General features: G+C 41.4%; 1 protein-coding gene across 15 annotated transcripts in view; it reads left to right on the top strand.

Moving 5' to 3' along the window:
* The window catches only part of DMD (dystrophin), a 1,178,400-nt gene that overhangs the window by 1,098,139 nt on the left and 58,575 nt on the right, over nt 1-21,686 (top strand). For all 15 annotated transcript variants that reach the window (XM_010394528.4, XM_019282755.2, XM_039551991.1 and 12 more), the window contains 3 exons: nt 833-894; nt 12,184-12,258; nt 19,722-19,923. In XM_010394528.4, the coding sequence (XP_010392830.2) occupies nt 833-894; nt 12,184-12,258; nt 19,722-19,923 (339 nt within the window). The remainder of the gene's footprint in view (nt 1-832; nt 895-12,183; nt 12,259-19,721; nt 19,924-21,686) is intronic.

The raw sequence follows: 21,686 nt of genomic DNA, 5'->3' as shown, positions 1-21,686 counted from the left end.
TCATGCTGCCTGTCCTTCGGCAACACGTTGCAAAGCTGGAGGCTGCTGGCCTCAATGCAGAGCCTCTCCAATTTACATTCTGGTCGTACTGCAGCATTTCATAACCCCGTTTTAGCTTTTCCCTGGCTTCCCAACAGCTCTGCCACCTGACAGTGCACAGGGACCTCCAGAGCGAGGGAAAGGGCCTGGGAGTCCCAGGGAACAAGAGGAGCAGCCAAGAGTCTTTGCTAGAGGAGACTGTCACTGCAGGGTGGAACACTAGCCTGAGAAGTGGTAGAAGCTGGTGGTGGATCAGGAGGCTGTTGCACAGGGATTTTAGCACAGGTGTCTGGACTGGAAGGAAGGATTAGACCTGCTGCGTTGGGTATTTCTTACCTACCACATGGGAGAGGGTTGAGAGAGCATGTAGGGGAAAGCAAGTTAAATATGGATCTCAGTGTCTGGTCAGTTTCCAGAAACTCTTTAAGAACTAAGCCCTTTCAAATGTCTGTCCTCTAGTTTGGAGCAACTGGAGAATGACCTATACAAAGCAATGAGTTCTTAAGAATTGATTGCTTGCAAATTTCTGAAAAGATTGACATATCTGAATACTTGCTGTCTTTTTAATATTAGCACTGCTTTTAATTTTATTTCATGAGCCCTTGCCTGAATAAAGTGCTCCAGGTTAGTGCCTCTTGTTGGAAGAAGACACACCTGTCACTGCTGAGCCCCCCCGGAGCAGCCCAGGCTGTGGGTACAGATCTGGCTATGTGCTCTGATGTGCAGCCTGCATCATTGCTGTGAGATGGAGAGAGAAATTCTACTTTACTAACTTTGATGTTTTGTGTTGTAGCCATGAGACGCAAACAACCTGCTGGGATCATCCCAAGATGACTGAGCTTTACCAGTCGTTAGGTAAGACATCTCTACCAGATGTTTGGTGCCTTTTTTCTTTTTTTTTTTTTTTTTTAATTGAATGATTTACTAAGGCAACGATTTCCAGAGGAAGCAAACCAAAATTAGGTGAAAGAGAGAGGCAGAGCTTTTACCAAGGTTAAAATTTTCTGCAAGGCAAATACATAAGGAACACATTTCAAACATGCAGTAGAAAAAAATTGTATTTCATTTAGTATGTTTGGAATGTACGCTGGGTTTATAAAGTAATTTGCGTGTATTGTTGCAAAGTCTTTACTGAAAGACTGGAACAGAAGTTAGAAAAAAATAATCCTGAATCTTTCCACTGTCTAATCTACTTTACAAAAGGCACATGAAAAAATCAAACCAAGCTGCTGTTAATGTTGACTTTTGGATGGTGGGAAGCCAATTGAAGCAATTTGCCAAACTGTGTTACCACTGCTTTATTTTTAAAGCACTTTCAATACTTAGAAGGCATAGCAGCTGTCATGATGTCATTTCGAATACCCAAATTGCATGGTTATTATGACTTCAGATGTGCCTCTCTGGTGGAGGGTTATTTTTTTTCATTTTTTTAGCGGCTTTGGAATTTATTAACAGAAGCACATCTATAAGATAAAATAGGTTAATCTATGCTCTAGTGCAGGCTGCTTGGCAGGCCATTTAATAGCTAACTCTTTGATTTTAATGGTTGTGTTAATAAATAATAGAGGGTATAATAAAAATTAAGCTATTTTGCTGAAAGAAATATCAGTAAATATGCTGCATTCATAAAGGAGGTTACGTCTGTGCAGCACATGTACATAAACCAGCTTGAGCGCTAGAACTGTCAAATCTAGCATTCTGTGCAGGCTTATTTGCCATGGTGAAAAATAGCTTAAATTATCACCTGCTGGACTCTAGTTTAGCTGCTGAAAACAGTCTAATTATGCCAGTGTAATCTATTTCAAGTGAATTTAGGTATCTCTATGGTGCTCTGCAGTTCAAGGCATGCTAAAAATATTTTAGAAAAGTAATATTATGAAATGAAATGACACAGTGTGAAGGTTTTTTCTTTATAGTATTAGCAGTGTGGCAGCAGTTGGTTTAAAAATTAACCAGAATGCAGCTCTGTATGCCAAAAAGGGATATAAAATGTATAGGTTCAGGCTGACCAAATGCAAAAGCAGACAGGTATTGACTTGTCATTTAATTATAACGTATTGCCCTGTCTCCTTCATATTTCTACTCTAAAAGTGAGTGGTTTAAAAGTTTCAGAACAAACGGTAATTGCACATGCAGACATCCCTTCAAACAGGTCTTCAAACAGTTGCTTGTTAATTGAACTGCACTCTGACTCCGCAGCCACCTTTGATCCACAGATTGCGTGGTATTGCTGATACTGTTGTTGGTCAGACCTAAAGTCCTGTTGCAACTGCTTTTCTTCTGCTAGTTCCCTCTTTCAGCCAGAGTACTCTTAAATACCAAGAAGTGAAAAGGTAATAAGGGAGAAAAGTGTCCTGATAGATTCAGGTCAGCAGTCAGAAGATGTGTGACTGCCGAAGTCAGTTTGCATTTAGTTTAACTGAGGTTTATCACTGTGAGTATCACCCAAATGTCAGGAGTTTAAGATAGCCTTATTTTTTACTGCATAAAGAAGGAACATGTTCAGGCAGATTTTGTTTCTTACTTACTTGTGAACTTTCTTTTTCTCCTGCTATTTTCCTTTTCAGGAGCAAGAAATGTCCAAAAAAGCAGTCCTCTATCTGGATGGTTTTATTTCTTTTAGAGTTGAGACCAAACACTCATTAATGTGAAAGCGACACTGATTTTTGCAAAGTATGCATAATACGTATTTTTATGAGTAAACTGAGGTGTTGATATATGTGTACAAAAGAGACTAGACAAGGTGACTCTTTGTCTACTGCCACATGGGTGAAGCTTTGATGAAAGTGCTACTGAATAACCTACAGAATTATTTTATTTTTGAACTGGGTGTAATCACCGTTGCCGAACTCTCACACAAACTGCATAATACAAGTATAACCCGTTTAGTCTTGAACAGAACCCTTGATGTATTTTCAGTGCTTTGCTTTGCCTCAGGTCAAAATGGTAATAATGGGATGTTTGAAGTCTTTTCATACTGTTCAGTAATATATTATCCAAGAAGATGTTATTAAAGTAGATTCTGTATTGCATACTCATTAGATCCTATTATTTTACCCCACATTAGGATCCAAATTTCGTTTCTAATTCATATAAAGAAGCTAGTAAAGAGGTTAGTATGTATGCCTTTTTAAAAATCTGGTAGAAAGCATGAATTTGGCAACCGGGTAAATGTAAAAAAGTGAGACCAAATACATCAATGCTGTCAAGAGTTTTAATTTCCATTTTCCAACTCCTACACTTAGCCAGCATGGAATAATTGTGCTATGCGATGTAGCTCTCTATGTATGCTGGTGTATCATTGTTATGATCTGGTTTAAACTCAGAAAAGCAAAGCAAGCTAAGTCTCTGAGCATAAACCAGAAAGAACTTAGGAGGTTCAAAATGTTCCCACAAACGAGATTAAAACCAAACGAGGTTAGATGTTGTTGCCAAAAAATTTATGTATTCTATTTAATAGTAAACGAAGCAAAGAGAAGGGAAGAGAAAAGAAAGAAAGAAATGGAAAAAAGAAGTGGGGGGGGGGGGGGGGTTGGGGGCCAGGGAGAGGTGACGGGGGTTAGGTGGAAGCATAGCACCCATCCAAGGGTCCCAATGACATCTCGTTGCTCCCCTCCATCTGGTCTGCTGGTGGTGAGGGTCCCCATCGCTGCCGTGGCCACGCTGCCACACGCCAAAGAGAGCAGAATCCCGTGGATTAATACACGCTGTGGGCCAGGTGGGAACGCCCACGTGTCTCCCTTGCAGGGGCCGGCTTGACACTGTCCCTTGCAACACTGAGGGTCTGTTGCACCATCTCTGGTGCTCTGGTGCAGGGTCTGGGGACCCCTTTGAGGGGGGCCCCTGTGATGGGCCATGTCACCCCCTTCTGCTGTGGATAAGCTTCCCCTCCCCGGTGAGGACCCCTCAGCTGGGCTCCTCTGCACAGGGGAGGATGGGCAGTCACTGCATCTCTGACCACAGGCTTTTCCCAGACACCCAAAGCCTCTCCTCCCTCCACCCTGTGGTTCAAGGGTCTGTGCAAGCCTGGCAGCTGATAGCCCTGGGGCTGTGGTCTCCACCTTGGAGGTGTCAAGCTTGTGCTTTGTGAATGTCCTGAGTTTGTTACTTTATCTTACATTCATCAGCGAGCAGTGTCAGGCCTCAGTCCATTCGGGGTGTGGTAGTCTTCTCTGCAGCTTTTGTAATACAGTTTTAAAAGTCCTTCAAGAAAATGTTTAAGTCATAAATTACAATATTTCAGTCTCTGACAATCATAATCTGCTGCAGGTTGCTTATGTCTAATTTAAATTCTTACAAATTCCAAAAGCTTAATTTAAGTGGATGAGGTAGGTGAATCCTGGCACAAGGTAACATTTCTTACCTGCCTCTGAGATGCAAGAGACACTTTTCTAAGAAAGAAGAGTAATATTAATCTTCACATATCCAATTCACACACCTACAGATTGTTGCATTACGTTTTGCTAAAATAGATTAATTTCAAGTGTGAGATATATTGGTTCATTTTTCTGTCTTTAGAGATCTGGGTATTAATAAAAATGAAGCTAAATTACTTGGGAGCATTATTTGGTCCTAATAAAAGAAGATAGCAATGTGCTGTGCACGCTTTTGCCTGATCAGGTTGTTGGTCAAGGAAGTCCTGTAACCTCTTCAATTGGGACTGCATCAGAGACAGCAGGAAGAAGCTACTGGAAGAAATTATACAATAATCTGCCTATGAAGGAAGTATCCTCAAATTCTCTTGGAGCTCATTTGCTGAAACATAGCTGGTTATTAAGAGACTTGTTAAATATTGGATTTGAAATTATATATGTGTATCAAAAAATTTCCAACTGGTGGTTCTTTCTAACAGAGATTTTCTTTTAAAGATACTAAGATGCTTGTTCCTCACTCCTCTTTGTTATTTAAACAATGTAGCATTTTATCAGTTTTAATCAAAAATTTACTCAAGTTGAGCAATTTTTACTCTTCTTTTAAAGTTATGGCTACTTAAAGTTACATAATCTGTCTATATTGAATGACATAATTGTTATTTAACGTTTAGTTGAAGTGGCAACAGGTAGTAGATGTTGGTACAGATTAAATAAAAAAAGGAATCATGTAAGTTAAGAACATAGAGAATAAATAAATGCTGAAATAGGAACGGTAGTAAAAACTATGATATGTGAGCTTCAAAGGATCAGAGGCTGACAGACATCCCCTGGTTTGTATTTACACCATTATGAACCACTCCTATTTTCTTCTAACTTCCTTCTGAAAGACTTCAAAGTACCAAAACTGCTCCAGCTGCTTTTCTTTCCAAAAGCAGTTCCTCTGCAGCACATCTGCTGTTTTTACACTGCTCTTTTACATCCCCCTTACAAATTTTTTTCATCCTTCGTGATGACTCCAGGGCATCACTGAAAAGAGAATTTGTGTTGTTTCACTGTCTTGGAGACCAAGGACCTTTGCATGATGGGAGAGACAGGAAGAGCAGGAATCATAAAGTGGTCTGAGTTTGCTCAATTTTTTCAGATTATCTTCTGAGAGTGAGTATTTAATGTCAGGCAGCTTAGCTCTGAATACTAGTATTTTGCCTTTAAGCTGAAAATGACTCCAACCTTTGCTATGATGGCCCAGGAGGACTTGGCTTGTTGTGCCATACTGTTAGTGTCCCCCTCCTCCTGCCTTCCCATGTCATGTCATGTCAGTACAAGTGTCCTCAAGGTGCATTAGTGTCACCATGTACAGTAATTGCAGTAGCAGGGTGCAGTCAGACATGTTGTTTATCAATCCTAATTCTCCTAATTCTCCAAGGCAAGACAAGAGGGTGAAAACCATCCTCATCCTTGCAGACTGCAGTGCACTGGTGACAGCTCTCCATTTAATTTAGAGGGATGGGGGGCAGTTCTCTATGGATTACATGAAAGAAATGTCAGAGTTGCTTAACACAAGGTGGGAGAATGCTGGAAGGCACCTCTGAGCCTTCTCTGAGCTTTCAGCAGCAGCTGCTGTGTTGGTCTTGTGGCTGGTTTCTCTTGTGCAGCAATGTGTACTTCTAACTCCCAGTGACCAAGGCTGACTAACTTCATCCTCTTTGGTTTGTGTATGTTGATTTGTCCCTCTGAAATGCTGCTTGAAGAGACTAAACTGCCCCTGGCTGCCATTACAGTTTGTATTAGCAACTACTAAACCGTCTATTTATTATGAAGTTTTATTCATATTCAGCTAATTGTTTTCCATGTTCATACCAGTAAGACCCACGCCTATGGCATGCATCAGTAGTTTGATTTCTACTGCAATCCAGTGAGATGATCCATATAGCCTCTCTTTAAAGGTTGCTTATTCACTAATGTCCTTTTCAAGCCTGTTTCAGAAAATAGGATTGCTTGGGTTCAGTCAGCCTTGGACAGTAGTCAGTCTAGAGGAGGTCATCTTTCTAACTGTGTGATTGCATCCTGTGCAGCACACACCTGACAGACAGTAAACGTAGCTGTGGCAGAGAGGTAGAACTTACAGGGAGCAGTTAACCTGGCATCCCTTGTAAATGAAAGCACAGGTATATTAGCATGAAGGAGGCTGTTCTAGAGAGAATGAAGGGCTGTTCTGTTACAGAATAGATGACCAGTATGGGAACATTTTGCTTAAGGTAATTGCACTCTTGGTTTGCAAATGGACACCTTTTATTATTATTTTCTTAGGTTGTTTGTTATTTCTTTTAGGAAATAACTGGACTGCTTCTCACCCAGAGTACGTAAAAGGTTTCTGAACTTTCTGACTGCAAACTCCACTCGTATCCCAGTTCTGTAATGGGATGTACCAGGTGTACATCATATAATTTCCTGAATCTTTAGGTTTGCAGGCTGAAGAAAAGACATTGCATGCTGAAACTTCCAAAGGTCATGTCAGTTGGTCTGATTACAGGGATGCTGGCACATGCTCTGGTGTTCAGCCACTGGGTCTAGATGCAATCAGTAGCATTGTGGTGCCCTGGGTACCTCCCACTTGGTAATTTGCAGAGACACTGTTGGCTTTTTCACTCAGTTGGACAGGCCTAATACAACATGCTGGGTCGTTTCATGGAGAGTGGTTAAGCTGTACATATAATAACAGTTTACTGTTATTTATTACCAAAGCAGTGTAGATGATAGCATTAATTATTGTTATAATAAAAGTCAATGGCTGAGACTCAGCTCATATTAAACAGTGTTACTTGGTTAATTTCTTTCCTTTGTGCATTTGTCTCATTTGCATTTTAAAATTACAATTCCGGAAGAGGCAATATATGTCACTGTAGGGCACATTAGAAGATTTATTTACAGGTTTTGGGCAGCAAGAGGAGCCCAGCATTCCTACCAGTCGGACAGGGAATCTCAGCTGTATTGAAACAACATGAGCTGAAGCTTCTTGAAAAGGCAAGAGTGCCGCTAATGTCTGATGAAACATGGAAAGCTTAGTGGCTATAGAGGAATTATGGTCTAGTCAGGACTGTCCAGTAAACAGTTTTTAACAGCTGTTAGGTAGGCATTGTAATTCCCAAAACAGGTTATCCCCAGGCAGTGTATTTATGAGCACTCTATGAGCAATGTCACACATGTGGCTGAGTCAGGCTTTCAGGTTTTGAGGTATATCACTCTAGGTTCACATTTTCTGTCCTTGCACCTGAGGGTCAAAAACCTCTCAGAACTCTGTAAATCTTATCAAATGAAGGTGAGCATTTGACCTGATGACATCTAATTTCTTTAAAAGAATGAAGTTGTTAATTTGCTAAATTTTACTCATATCACCTGAAGCATGCAAGCTGCTCATTTCAGTTAGATGATGTCCAGACATTGAAATAATTGCTGTCCATAGGACCAAGTGAAATGTGTGTGTTTTGCCCTCACTAATTAAAAAAGCAATTATAATAGTATTCACAATAATGTAAACAAGACACCCCCTTTTTAAAGTAAGGAAAAAAGGTAGTTTCTGGGTAGAAAGGACTTTATGAGATGCCTTCAGATTACACTTGGATAGAGATAAATGATATGAACAACCTTTGGTGGGAGGTAGCCTGGCCCATCCCAGTGCTTTTAAACACTCAGTGAGATGAGCCTGTCATACAGGATAGGACGATATCAAATGGAACCTCCCAGTCACTCGGCACGCTCAGCAGATCCAGCAGCTGCGGGGGGGGGGTGTCAGTCTGTTTAAGACCCACCATGAAAAGCAGTTCAATTGTAACACCTTACTTAAAACCTGTTGTCTGGGTTATAGATGTGACTCCTTAAGAATAAAAACAAGTACACCCTTATGCTGAAATCTAAACCTCTTCTTAAATAGGTTATTTTAAAAAAACTGATTTTAATTTTTTTATTGCTTGTAGTTATTTTACAAGCTATTTTATGCAGTAAGTACTCAAGAATATGAGAGTATGTTTTTCCTCTTAAAATCCTACGCATGTCCCAATGTAAAATCTGAAATTTAGCAAGGGAGGATTTAAAAAAAAAACCCAAATGACAAGATTTTATTTATTGTTACTGTGTCAGTAGTCAGTGGGACATTCCAGCAGGTGGTTTGAATCACTGACGACTTCTCAAATGAGTGGGTTTTTTGCCTGATTATCCACTAGCAAAAGGATCTGCTGTGTGTAATTGCAGGTGTTTCTAGAATACTGTAGAAATAGAACATAGCCCTTATGTTTTGAGATTTCTCTCAACATGCAGAATTATGCAGAAAATGTTAGAATTTAATTATCTTATTAATCTTGCCACAGTATTTCTGATTTGAGTTACTCCTATCAGCAGTCTGAAGTACCCTTCATTGAAGCTGCATTTGTAATAAAAGCACTAGTTCTTGTTCACAGTTATCATGTTATTATATAGAGAAGGATATACATTCACTTGAACAGAGAGGTCATTCATGGCTGAGTGATGGAAAAAATCACGATTTCTCTTTGCTCTGGGACGTAAATATGTCACCAAGTACTCCCTCGTGATCCTTTCTTCTGTCTGTTCCTTTCCAGGGGCCAGGTGACCTCTTCCACTGCATCGTTGTTTCAGACCATAAACAGACTGTGCTCTCGGGCATTTATGTTTTTTTGTTCAAAGCTTGAAAGTTGCCTTCTGAGCAAGAAGAGGGAGTATTGTTAACAACTTGCAAAAGTTTCACAATACAGCAAGGGCCCCTGACCACCCCGTTTGAAGGATGAGGTGGTGCATCCTTTCTAGGAGTGGGAGGAAAGGGCTGAATGAAAACTGGTGTGCACTGAGCTCCTCAACCTGCTCCAAAATGATAAAAGCTTTGGAATCAAGGCTTAATAGGTCCTGACTCTTTTAGTGGGCTGTGTGGGGGTGGAGAAAGCAACAACTTTTTATCCCTTAGGACACAGGAAGGAAAAAACCAAAAACAATTTCACAACACAGAGAGGTAGGAACTACTGGTGTTTCCATAGGCTTTTGGAAAGTTGCTGCTGCTTGAGCCTCCTTCCTCCCTCCTCTGCCTGTTCCCAGCAGGAGCAGCTGGCTTGTGACCAGGCAGTGCTTCTGTGCTCCTCACTCAAGGTCCCTCCACTCACTGTGAGAGGTGTCTTTATGTCCAGTGCTCCCAAGCCCAGGGGCTGAGACTCATTCCCTGGCAGTCTTGTGTTCTGTGGTTCATTTAAACGGGGTCTCATCCAGCAAGGGAAATGTTTTGAACCCAGTTAGGAGGCAGCTGGGCCCCTTTTCGTTGCTACACAGATCAATACGTTTGTTCCAGCAGTAGCCCCAGGGGAGGAAAGACACCACTGGCAATTTCATAGGCATAGGGAGGAGAAAAGTGAAATCTTTAAGATCCAGTGACTTTAAGTGACAGTCACCATCTGGTAGGACAGCTTCCCATCAGGAGCATGAAGGTGGTGGCATAAGGAAGACAGAAGTGAGCAGTTGGCACAGGGACAATTACTGGGTGCGGGCTACTCCTGGTGGCAGCAGTGAAGGTGGCAGTGGAGATGTGCAATGGCTTTGCCTTGGCTTGCAGAGCCAAATGAGCAGCAGTGCTACTACCTTCCCAAAACCTGAGATGAGGGCTCCAAAATGAGCACCTGACATTGCTGCTTCATCATTTAGAGCAGATGCTTCTTGGCAGCAATGTCGTTAAGGTTGATGATAAATTCAGTATGTATTACATGTACTGGAAAATAGATGTAAACTGTAGCACTTCCAGGATTAAATGTCTTCACAGATTGTATTTTCTGCCTTGATTGAGGCCTGAAATATGCATATATATTTACTCACATTTCTGAAAATGTAAATAATAAATAGATAAGCTTTTTTCAGAACACTCAGGAAGAATTCAAGAAAGGCTTCTTCATTTTGTCAAATGCTAGCCATAATATTCTATTACAGAATTCAAATACAGATTTGCAACAAGGGTACAAAATGTAATTGAATTCATGGTGTGTTTGTGAGAGACGGCTTTATTAATTTCCATTTAAGACAAATTAAGTCGCTTTATTTAAACTTCTCACTGTATTCTACACCACATAATAAAGGACCTGTCGGGATGATTGTGAGAGACAGAGCTGGCAGGAGCAATACACAGAAGTGCCCGTTGAAAATGGGCAGTTGCATCTTATGCAAAGAAAAAGAAATTATATACAAATCTGAAACTTTCTTTCTTGCTCTAAGACATGTTTCAGAAACATTCCACAGCTTTGGTTAAGGTATACAAAACTACTGAATTATCATACCTCATATTATTCATTCAGAACAGCTTAATTAAAATTAATGTAATTGAGACTATATTCCCTCTGCTACCTATACCTGTACAGCATTATAAATGATGTTGGGATAGTTACACCCAAGTTACCACATTTCAAAGAGCTTTACAGCACCTTAGCTCATATGCCAGCAAGGAAATGTTTTGTCTTTCCCTGTTTTTCATCATATTCTTTCTCTAACAGTCTGTCAGGCTTGGAGGAAGCTTATTGAGCTAAAGAGACCTTTATTTTGAGCCACTACAGTTTTTCCCCTAATGTTTTTATATTTAGATCGTAGTTTACATTTTCTAAACACTTTCCCATCAGTAATTCCTTAGGCTCCATGGGTTTCATCAGTAAATTAAATGCATTCCGCAGTGTTGTCAGGTGCTGAAACTGGCTGGCACAAGCAGTGTATTTCTGTTCTGGAGAACCTTTAAGTTGCAATGTGCCAAGCAATCTCTTGGGAATGATCCTTAGGCTGCACGGGAGTGTCTGTGCCCAGGAATTAGCTGTGTAGGTGACAGGGCCAAGAGCATGCATCTGTTTTTTCATTGGTGGGGTGGCTGCCCTGTAGCATATGGGTGTGTCCCCTGCCACACTCCTCAGTTCCCAGTGCAGCTGCTGGCAGTGCCCCTTGGGAGCCAGCTTCTGTGCTCCGGTCTGGTGTGTCTTTGTCCCCACAGTGTCCCAGGCATTTTTGCAAGCCACGGTTAAACTATTCAGTGGGGACTTGTGCTGATGTCCTTATTTTGTTAAACATAGGAGGACAGCTCTAGCAAAAGTTGAGCCAGACAATGTGTTTCCAACAGGGTGCCATACCCCATCACATTGCCAGAGCCACTGGCTCCCTGCCATTGTGCAGGTGGGGACCTGGGAACTCACCTGGCTGGGTGAGCTGGCTTCTCTCCAGAAAGGCTCTGCATCTCTGGGCATGGCTGGGGCCTGCTTAGATGGAAAGCACAGAAGTTTAACTGGATTTTTTAAATAAGTTTTTTGTTTTAGCAGTAGCTGAGAGTCACCTGTTTTTTCCTGGGCAGAGCTCTTACCTCAGGGCTGCCTGCATACAGCCTGGCTGGTGCATAAGGCAAGCAAGGAAGAGTTTCAGGGTCTTACCTCTCTCACAGTACCTTCAGTGTGAAAAGCTCTGCAGTATTTTCAGACACACTGCTGCAGTCACTGGTGTTGTCCTTTCAAGTGCTCTTTAGTTCAGTGCCTTTGAACAAAAGGAAGTAACACTTTAGGACTTAGTGGGGTTTTTTTGGATGGTTGATTGTCAAGATTTGACAGTTTTAGCTCAGTGAAATTTCCAACAAATTTTTTTCCCCCTCTGCTCTTTTAACCAACAGGTATAATCTTGTAGTTCAACATAACAATGTCTTTGTGAGTCTGGTTATTTCTAATGTGTAAAGCTGATCTTTTGTTCTAATATTGCCTCCCTGCAGCTGATTTGAACAACGTCAGATTCTCGGCGTACAGGACTGCCATGAAACTCCGCAGGCTGCAGAAAGCTCTCTGCCGTAAGTACCTGCCTGTGCCTCGCCCGCTGCCGGGAAGGCTCCGTGACCAACACACAAGTTTATTCACAGCTTTCAGAAGCAGAAAAACACTCCCACACATACCCCCAGCTCAGCCTGGTACATGAAAACCTCTCACCTGAAGAGCCTTCTGCTGCCACATGTTTGCGTGATCATTACAAAACCACAGTGCTGGGTGGTCTGCAGATCTGTCCCTTGTAAAGCAGAGCAGCAGTTCAATAATAAAACTGTACATATACCGTACATGTTTCTTATCTTTACACTCTTTAGCCAGGTATTTTCACTGTGCCCTATCCTGTGCCATGGCACTGTGCCATGTCCTGTGTCAGCCGCAGCTTTACAGCCAAAAGGAACACAGCTGTGGTGTGGTAGGAGCAGTGAGAGCTTGGGTGAAATAATCACTTTAGAGCTGGAGTTGCTAATGGTTTGTTGAATCTTGAACCCTGAGGGGTTATTGCCTTTTAAATGAGATCATCACAATAAACATTTAGCTTCAGTTTTTCCCCAGTTTTCAGTTGTGTTGAGAAGTCTCTCATCAGCTGTACATTAATGGTGTGCATGTTCGAACATTTTAATTCTCCCAACTGCTGTATGTTATTCTACTTTTCACTGGAATTACATTTCCTTTTCAGCTTATTGTAGCTTGATAGCTAAATAATTCGCTCAGAGTTTTCTTGATAGGCCAGCTAGTTACAAAAGCAAGTAGTTTATTAGGCAGTCCAGTTGGGAGGATTATTAAAATATTTTAACATTCACTATTTGGCATTTAATTACAGGGTTAAATTTCTGACACAGTTGCAAATGTCTCAACTGTTGATTTATCTCAAGTTGGATTTGTGCTCACATGCTTTCTGGAGCTGTGTCAAACCTCGGTATTTTTGAGTGTGTTTACTTTTAGGCTTATAAGCATGGGTGAATTCCAGTAAAGTGTGCAGACTTAATTTCTGAATGTATTAAAAATAGGAAAAAAAAGGGAAAAATAAACAATAAGTGAAAAGTCGTGTAACATAATGAAAGATTTCAACATGAATGCAGTGACAGAGAAGGAATTATGATGATTAGAAATATAAACATCTCTCCATGGTACAGCACTTTTGCCACACTCACTGTGGAAATGTGATATAAAGAAACTGGAGTGATTTGCGGTGAAAAGTATTCATAATCAATGCAGCACTGAAGGAAGCAGACTTTTTGGAATTAACTAGCTGGCAGTGCATAAGTGTAACTTGTAACAGGTTTTTATGACTAAAAGTGCAAAACCTTGCATCTCATTTTATCTGTATTAGAATCATAGAATATTTTGAGTTGGAAGGAACTCAAAAGTATCATTCAAGTCCAACTCCTGGTCCTGGGCAGGACACCTCAAGAATCACATCATGTGCCTGAGAGGGTTGTCCAGACACTTCTTGAACTCTGTCAGGCTTGGTGCTGTGACCGCTGCCTTGGGGAGCCTGTTCCAGTGCCCAGCTGTTCTCAGGGTGAAGAACCTTCTTCTAATATTCAACCTAAACCTCCCCTGACACAGCTTCAGGCCATTCCCTTGGGTCTTGTCACTGGTCACAGAGAGAAGAGATCAGTGCCTGCCCCTCCTCTTCCCTTCACGAGGAAGTTGTAACTGCAGTGAGGTCACCCCTCAGTCTCCTCCAGGGTGAACAGACCAAGTGCCCTCAGTCTCTCCTCACACAGCTTCTCCTCAAGGCCCTTCACCATCCTTACTGCCCTCCTTTGGATGTTCTTTAACAACTTAATGTCTTTTTTATATTGTGGTGCCCAAACTGCCCCAGCACTCGAGGTGAGGCCACCCCAGTGCAGAGCAGAGCGGGACAATCCCTCCCTTGCCCAGCTGGCGATGCTGTGCCTGATGCCCCAGGGTGGGGATGTCCATCCTGGCTGCCAAGGCACTGCTGGCTCAGGTTCAACTTTCCATCAACCAGGACCCACAAGTCCCTTTCCCTGGCACTGCTTTCCAGCCTCTCATTCCCCAGTCTGTCCATACATCCAGGGCTGCACAATCCCAGGTGCAGAATCCAGCACTTTCCCTTGTTGAATTTCACATGGTTGGTGACTGCCCAGGCCTCTAATTTGTTGACGTCTCCCTGCCTTCAAGGGAGTCAATAGCTCCAAGTCTCTTATCACCTGCAAATTTGCTCAGGATCACTTGCAGTCCTGTGTTAAGTCCTTTAAGAAGATGTTGAGAAGCACACAGCTGAGGATGGAGCCCTGTGGAGCCCCCCTAGTGACAGGTCACCAGTCTGATGTCACCCCATTCACTGTAACCCTTTGTGCCCCATCTGTGAGTCAGCTGCTCACCCATCACATGATGTGTTTATCCAGCTGTGGGCTGGACATTTTGTCCAGAAAGATCCTGTGAGAGACAGTATTGATAGCTTTACTGAAATCCAAAACAATCACATGAACTGGCTTCCCTTGGTCAACTAGCTGGGTTACTATGTTATAAAAGGAAATTAAATATATTAAGCAGGACTTTCCCCTCACAAACCTTTGCTGGCTGTGACTGATGACTCGGTGGTCCTTCAGGTGTTTTTCAGTAACTGATTCCTACCATTAAATAATTCTGGACTCATCTTGGACTTTTGTGTTGGGTTTGCATGGCCAGGTTTTGGTAGTGGGTGTCGCCATGGGTGGTTTCTCTAAGAAGCTGCTAGACATTTACCCCATGTCTGACAGAGCCAATGCCAGCCAGCTCCGAGACAGACCTGCTGCTGGCCAAGGCCAAGCCCATCAGTGCCAGTGGTACTGCCTGTGGGATAATGCAGTTGAGAAGGGTGCGGGAGAAAATCTGCTGCACAACAGCAGCTGGGAAAGAGGAGGGGAAAATATGTGAGAGAAACACCACTGCTGATACCAGGGTCAGTGCAGAAGGAGGGGGAGGAGATGCTCCGGGAGCCAGAGCTGAGATTCCTCTGCAGCATATGGAGAAGACCATGGTGAGGAAGCTGTGCCCCTGCTGCCCACAGAGCTCCACAGTGGAGCAAATATCCACCTGCAGCCTGTGGAGGACCCCATGCCAGAGCAGGTGGGTGCCTGAAGGAGGATGTGACCCATGTGAAGCCCACACCAGAGCAGGCTCATGGCAGGAATTGTGAACTCTTGGAGAGGTGCCCACGCTGGAGCAGGTTTGCTGGCAGCACTGTCTGTTCCTGAAGGACAGCATCCTGTGGGAGGGACCCACTCTGGAGCAGTTTGTGAAGAACTGTAGCCAGTGGGAAGAACTTGCATTGGAGCAGTTTGTAGAGGACTGTCTCCCGTGGGGGACTGCACAGTGGAGCAGGGGAAGATGTGAGGAATCCTCCCACTGCGGAGGAAGCAGCAGCAGAAACAACATGTGATGAACTGACTACAGCCCCCATTCCCCTGCTGCTGCAGGGGAGGAGGTAGAGAATTTGGGAGTGAAGATGACCCTGAGAAGAAGGGAGGGGCTGGGGGATGTTTTAAGATTTATTACTAGTTATCCTCCTCTGATTTGACTGGTAATAAATTCAGTTGATTCTCCCAAGTCGGGTCTGTTTTGCCTGTGACAGTAACTCATGAGTGATATCTCCCTGTCCTTATCTCGACCCATGAGCTTTTCAGTGTATTTTCCCTCCCCTGTCCAGCTGAGCAAGCTGAAGTAATTTCATCTCTTGAGGTTACATTTAGGTAAATTTCCAGAGAATTGATGCTCTCAGAGACATGCAGTGGCGCTTACACTGATTACTCTAGCACATTCTTCGTACTTGTATCTAAGGAGAAGTATTTAAGGAATTTGGTTAGCAGGCTTTGTTCTTACAAATATTTTTGCCTGGAGACACCATCGTTGTATTTGTGTATTCTATCATTTCAGTGTCGCTCGTGAACTCAGTTTAATTAGATTTTTTTAAAAACCTCAACTCGTTACAAAATTCTTTTTCCGCATTTTGGCAATAGTAGAATTAGAGCACAGTGCTGGGTTTCAGGGCTCCTACACAAAGCCAAAATCCCACTTGCAGTAGGTGCTGCATTCAGCTCTTCCTTTTCATTTTTTTTTTTAAATTGCAGGAGTTTTTAGATATATAGATATAGATAGATAGATAGATAGATGTATATGTCTATACATATATCTTTATATATCTTCTTTTCTGCAAACTTCATAGAAAACAGCAATTTTCTCTACTGAGGGTACTCTAAAAATGTGTGTGTAATAGAAGGCCTGCAGAAGTAAAGGTACAGCCTATTTCTCAGTGGCAAGAATAGAAACACCTTAAAAGGGAGCTGTACTTAAACTTCAGTTCTTTTCGGTTCATGAATCAGCCCAATGAATATTAAGACACTAGGATATTAAACCTAAAGAAGGACATGGAAAATAGCAATCCTTAACAAATAAGTGCTTATGTATTGTGTTATCTAGTGTGTGGCTCTAGCATTTCAGCCTTCAAAATTATTGTGAGCATGCCACGTGTAACTACTGCACCACGTTTTTTTAAATGTACAGTTTCCTTTGATAATCACATCAAAGCATGATGACTTTCTTGTTTTGCTACTTTTAAAGATCTGATCTTCAAGTGCAAACCACATCAGAACATTGTGATGTCAATAAAATGAGATGTATTCACAAACTTTTCTTGGAAATGTGGCAAAAGAAAATATTCAAGAACTTCTCTTAGGGGTCTTTTTTCCTTTAATTTTACGTAGACTAGATTAAATACATTTTAATGTGTCAGCCAACAGCAGCAGGTTACAGAGGAGATGATCTTGCATTCTGGGAGGACCGTTTATACTTTTTATTACCAGCCATATGTTGAGTTTTTCCTAAGTTCAGTTTGTGACCTCTAGAGTGTACTTTCTCCTGCCTGTTAATTGTCACTTTTGTCCTTCAACTGGTTACTTATTCCATGTTGTCTTTTATACTTTTCCTGCAATCTGGCAGTGTCTAGTTAAAAACATCCTAACCTTTTCTCTATTGCCTTAGAGGCCAAAGAAATATTTATATAAATGACTTAGGCTTCAAAATAATCTAGAAGCCACTGCTCACACAGATTTTGGAGTCAGTTTTGGAATTTTAAATAGAAAAGTGTAAAAGAGTGGCAGAGAATCCAAAAGAAGTGCAAAGCATAAAATGGTGTGGTTTATTTTAATTAAAGCTTTTCAAATCACTGCATGGTGCCAAATACTCAGCTCTTCAATACCTATCTGACTGTGGAGCTTGTCTTGTGAAAGTTGGTCATTCGTGGGGGCCTCTGTATCTGCTTTTGGGAAAGAAATGCACAGTTCCATGTTCTGGGAGAGGACCCCACACACACATTTCTTAAGTCTTGGTGGGAAAGATGAAGGAGGATCTTAATGTGATGAAGGCCAGAGCCTTACTTTTACCCACAAAAAGAGGTTCCCTAAAGCAGAACACGTTAGCAAGCGGTTTTTGGTTGTCAGGAGATGATCATGTGTTACAGACTTGGGGATAGGACAGGAGGTTGATGAAGAGTTGGCTGAAAGGCTTTTCAGAATATGCTGCTTATTAACGGGAAGAGCTTTCACAACGTGGAATGACCCATGTTTAGCAGTAGCTGCATATATAATTATGCTGCCACTCAGATGCCTGAGGGGTTCATTTAATTACCGTTGATTCGTAGTCTCAAAGGAACTGAGAGTTCAGCTTAAAGCTCGGAGTTACAGGTGTTGGGAGGGCTGTGCTCTATTTTCAGTTTGACTAATGAATTCTTAGAAGAAAAGCATCTTTCTGAGACACTCAGGAATGGGTCCGATGCTTTTGCAGTATATAACTGACATTAAAATAGCTATATTTTTTATGCTAGTAGGTTAAATATAATATTCCAAAATATTTTATTTTAATAAATGTCTGTATGCTAATGTGAAAAAAACTAAAACTCCAGTAAAACCCTGCACAAAATCATAGAGTCAAAGTTAAATTTCTTGGTGTAACAATAGGGAGAGCGTTCCAAGGTTTCCTTAATCACTCTAGAACTAGGTATGTTAGGCCCAGAGGATTAAATTTTCAGAAGTGCGTAAGGGATTTAGTAGCAGAAGTCGCTATTGATTTCCAATGAAATGTATCCTCTTGGAATTCTTCTAGCAATTATTTAAATCCCAGTGTACTGTCCAAGCAGCATTGTGAAGCCGCCCTGTGGGCCATTAAAGTATTTCTCATCTCCCACTAGGACATCAAAGGGGAAGTTTCATCCTGGATGAAATAGGATACTCAAGTGTGAATTTGCCAAATGGGCCCTTAAACAGGATCAAGTTCTAAAAAAATTCTTGTATGGTGTTCTGCATTTAGCCTCTGCACATCGTGGAGGTTTTTTGACGTTATGAAGAGATGTTGCTTACCAGAACTCAAGAAAGCACATTTTTTATTCCAGTGAGAGAAAAACTGGTCTTGCAGTTGAGTCAGTTCATTTTCCAGTTTTGTGAAGAATTTCCTGGATGATTTTGGGCAGTTCATTTTGGACCAGATGCTACTCCCTTGGGTCATACTGCATTGTGCTGCACTTTGTGACTGCTCCTGGCATGAGCAGGATTAACAGCATCTGCACTTTAACATCCCCATTGCTCACACCCTGGAAATTCACTGCAAGGAGATACAAAGGGTTTTCCTGTGGCAGCTGGAAGGTCGTCATCAAGCATCTCATTTTTCTGATTCCTTTTGTTCTTATTCCTGCCTTACTTCATAAACCAACATCCCATAATTTCATGTCCCCCTAAGTGTGATGCTGCTTGGTGATACTAGTTTGCAGAGGCTGAGCTGAGAAAGGGAAGTTCAGTTTTGCCCTGGACATTCAAATTTCAAAATGCAACTGACTTAAATTAGAACAAAATCAAGTTTTAAGTGTCTGTGACAAAAAGCTCTGTTGCATGTTGACTGATAAGTTTAAACATGTCTTACTCTATAATGCCATAGAGGTATTTATAAATATACATGCTCTTCAGAGATAAAAATTGCTACATTTAATTAATAAATGTTGAAATAGGCCATTTAGTGTTTCCAGAACCTTCTCTTCCCTGTCCTCACTAGCGAAAAAGTAACAGAGAGGTTAATCACAGTTCAGTTCTGATTTGTTTGCATATTCCTTGTGGAGTTTGGTTCAGTTAAGATTGCTTGACTTCTCTAGGAAATGGGGCAACACATCTCAGGAAAGCTGATGACCTGTGCTGTGGTGACAGCACATCTGGTGAATGCAGTAATCAAATATTAGCGTATCTGTAGGAACATAAAGTGTGAAATACGTAATTTTTACTTGCATAGTAATTTATGTGTAATATTTCCATAGGACCAAAGAGCATAATAAGTACTTTACAGCTAAGAATGGAACAGATACACACTGGTTTCTAAGGCCACAGTTGAATAACAGTGCATCTGTAGGAGTCCTGAAACCAGTCTTGCACGTGACTTTGAGAAGACATTTTACGTTTCTCTTCAGTCTCTATGGTGGTGTATTTTTTTCTTCCAACAGTGGATCTCCTGAGTCTGTCTGCTGCATGTGATGCCTTGGACCAGCACAACCTCAAACAAAACGACCAGCCAATGGATATTCTGCAGATCATTAACTGCCTGACCACCATTTATGATCGACTGGAGCAAGAGCACAATAACCTGGTCAACGTTCCCCTTTGCGTGGACATGTGCCTCAACTGGCTTCTGAATGTCTACGACACGTATGTATGGGGGACTCAGGACATGGGAAAGCTCCAGGAGCTTTCCCAGTAGCAGAAGGGGAGGGGGAAGGTGTAACAAGCTGTCTGCCTCATTACAGCATGGGTGGCTTGGAGCTGAAAAAAAGAGTAGTTGAAGTGAAAGTTTAATAAACCTAATGGTTTAATGGCTGCATTTAGCTGAATCTGTACAGCCCTTGGTTAGGCTTACAATCCTAGATTTATTAAGCTAAGCAATGGGAGAGCTGGAAAACAGAACTTTTTAAGCAGATTTTTGCATTCAGACCAGTTCTGTGACTGTGTGTCTGTCCACAGTAAGTCATGGCTTTAATTGGTCTTTTAATTTATTTTGATAAAGAAGTTCAAGAGAATTATCAAGAAGCAACAGAATGAACACCATATAAACTCTTGCCTGTCTGTACCTCTGGATGTTAAACGTTTTCAAATATGTCAGTTTTCTGTAGCTTTCAATCTGTCATTCTTTTTCAAAGATGGAAGAGGTTCATTATCTTGTCTAATGTGCTTACAACCCTTAGCTGTAAGAAGATTTGAGAAATACTTAATTCAAAATTTAATTTTAAAAAGTGTACCATAAGTATAAATACAACAGACTAAATATACCTGAAGAAAATTTATGAGTATTCCTTTTAAGTGGGTTAATGATGCTGCTCATAATGCCTAGGCAAATTCCAACATATGTTTGTAAGCTCATTTAAGAATAAGCCATTATATTTGTATTTGTTGAATTTTATTTTAAAAAAGTCAGTTGGAAGTATTTTGTGTTTTTAAGGTTTTTATCAGCCACTCTCAACCAGACGTGCTCATTACTGTGGCAGAATAAACATTTGCCTATAGAATTGGGAGGTCATGGGACAACTACTGTATTTCCATTGACACTTTGAACCATACTGAAGGGCCATAACATTGTTCTTCCATCCACCCTTTATTACAGCAGTGAAGCTTCAGTGATTACCTGCAAAGAAAAGTAGAGATTTGTTCAGATCCTGTCTTTCTGCAGGATCACCTCCAATAAGTCGGTTGTTTGTGACATCCTTTGCAGCAGCTGCAGTATCCTGTGAAGTGGACTACCCAGATCACATTATATTTCTTGTAGCATACCAGTACTAGGAATGGTGCTGTATTCATTCAAGAGCCAGGTTTTATTTCTTTAGTCTGCTTTGGCTTTCACAGAGCAGAGTTCTTAGTTACCATTAACCATAAATAACATACAGACAAAGACTCCCAGTTAGTGAAAACAAAAGAGATATGCTGGATATTAATGGATATTAATCTGTATCAGTCACATTAGAGGCAGAGAGGGAACTAAAGGTCATTCCACAGGCTGGTCCTGAGCTGAACTGTCCAGTTTAGATTTGTCATGTCCAGTCTAGTTTTCTTTATATTGCACTGTGCTGCAAGTACAACATTAGAAATTATAATTATCTGCTTCTAGACAATTCCCTAGGTATGCTAGGGAACTGCGTATTGCAGAGCACAATGAAACACAGAGGTGTTTTATGTGTGAGGAAAGCTTGTAGCTATTTTCCCAAAATTCAAGTTTGAATTACACTGGTAAGAGAGGTGACCTTGGGGTTACGTGTGTTTAGTTTTCATTGTAAGCTTAATAGGCAGAGATCAACCAAAGTGCACAGCGCTGCCGGAGACATTTAATTAAATGTACTGAATCTTTACTTTTCTTATAATTGAAAACTGTCGTTTGTAAAGATATTAATCAAATTCACAGTCAATGACTGATCTAATTATGG

This window comes from Corvus cornix, chromosome 1, assembly GCF_000738735.6.
Source record: "Corvus cornix cornix isolate S_Up_H32 chromosome 1, ASM73873v5, whole genome shotgun sequence".
Classification (NCBI taxonomy): Eukaryota; Metazoa; Chordata; class Aves; order Passeriformes; family Corvidae; genus Corvus; species Corvus cornix.
The sequence above is the reverse complement of the archived record's forward strand: the minus strand, read 5'-3'. Positions and strand labels throughout refer to the sequence as shown.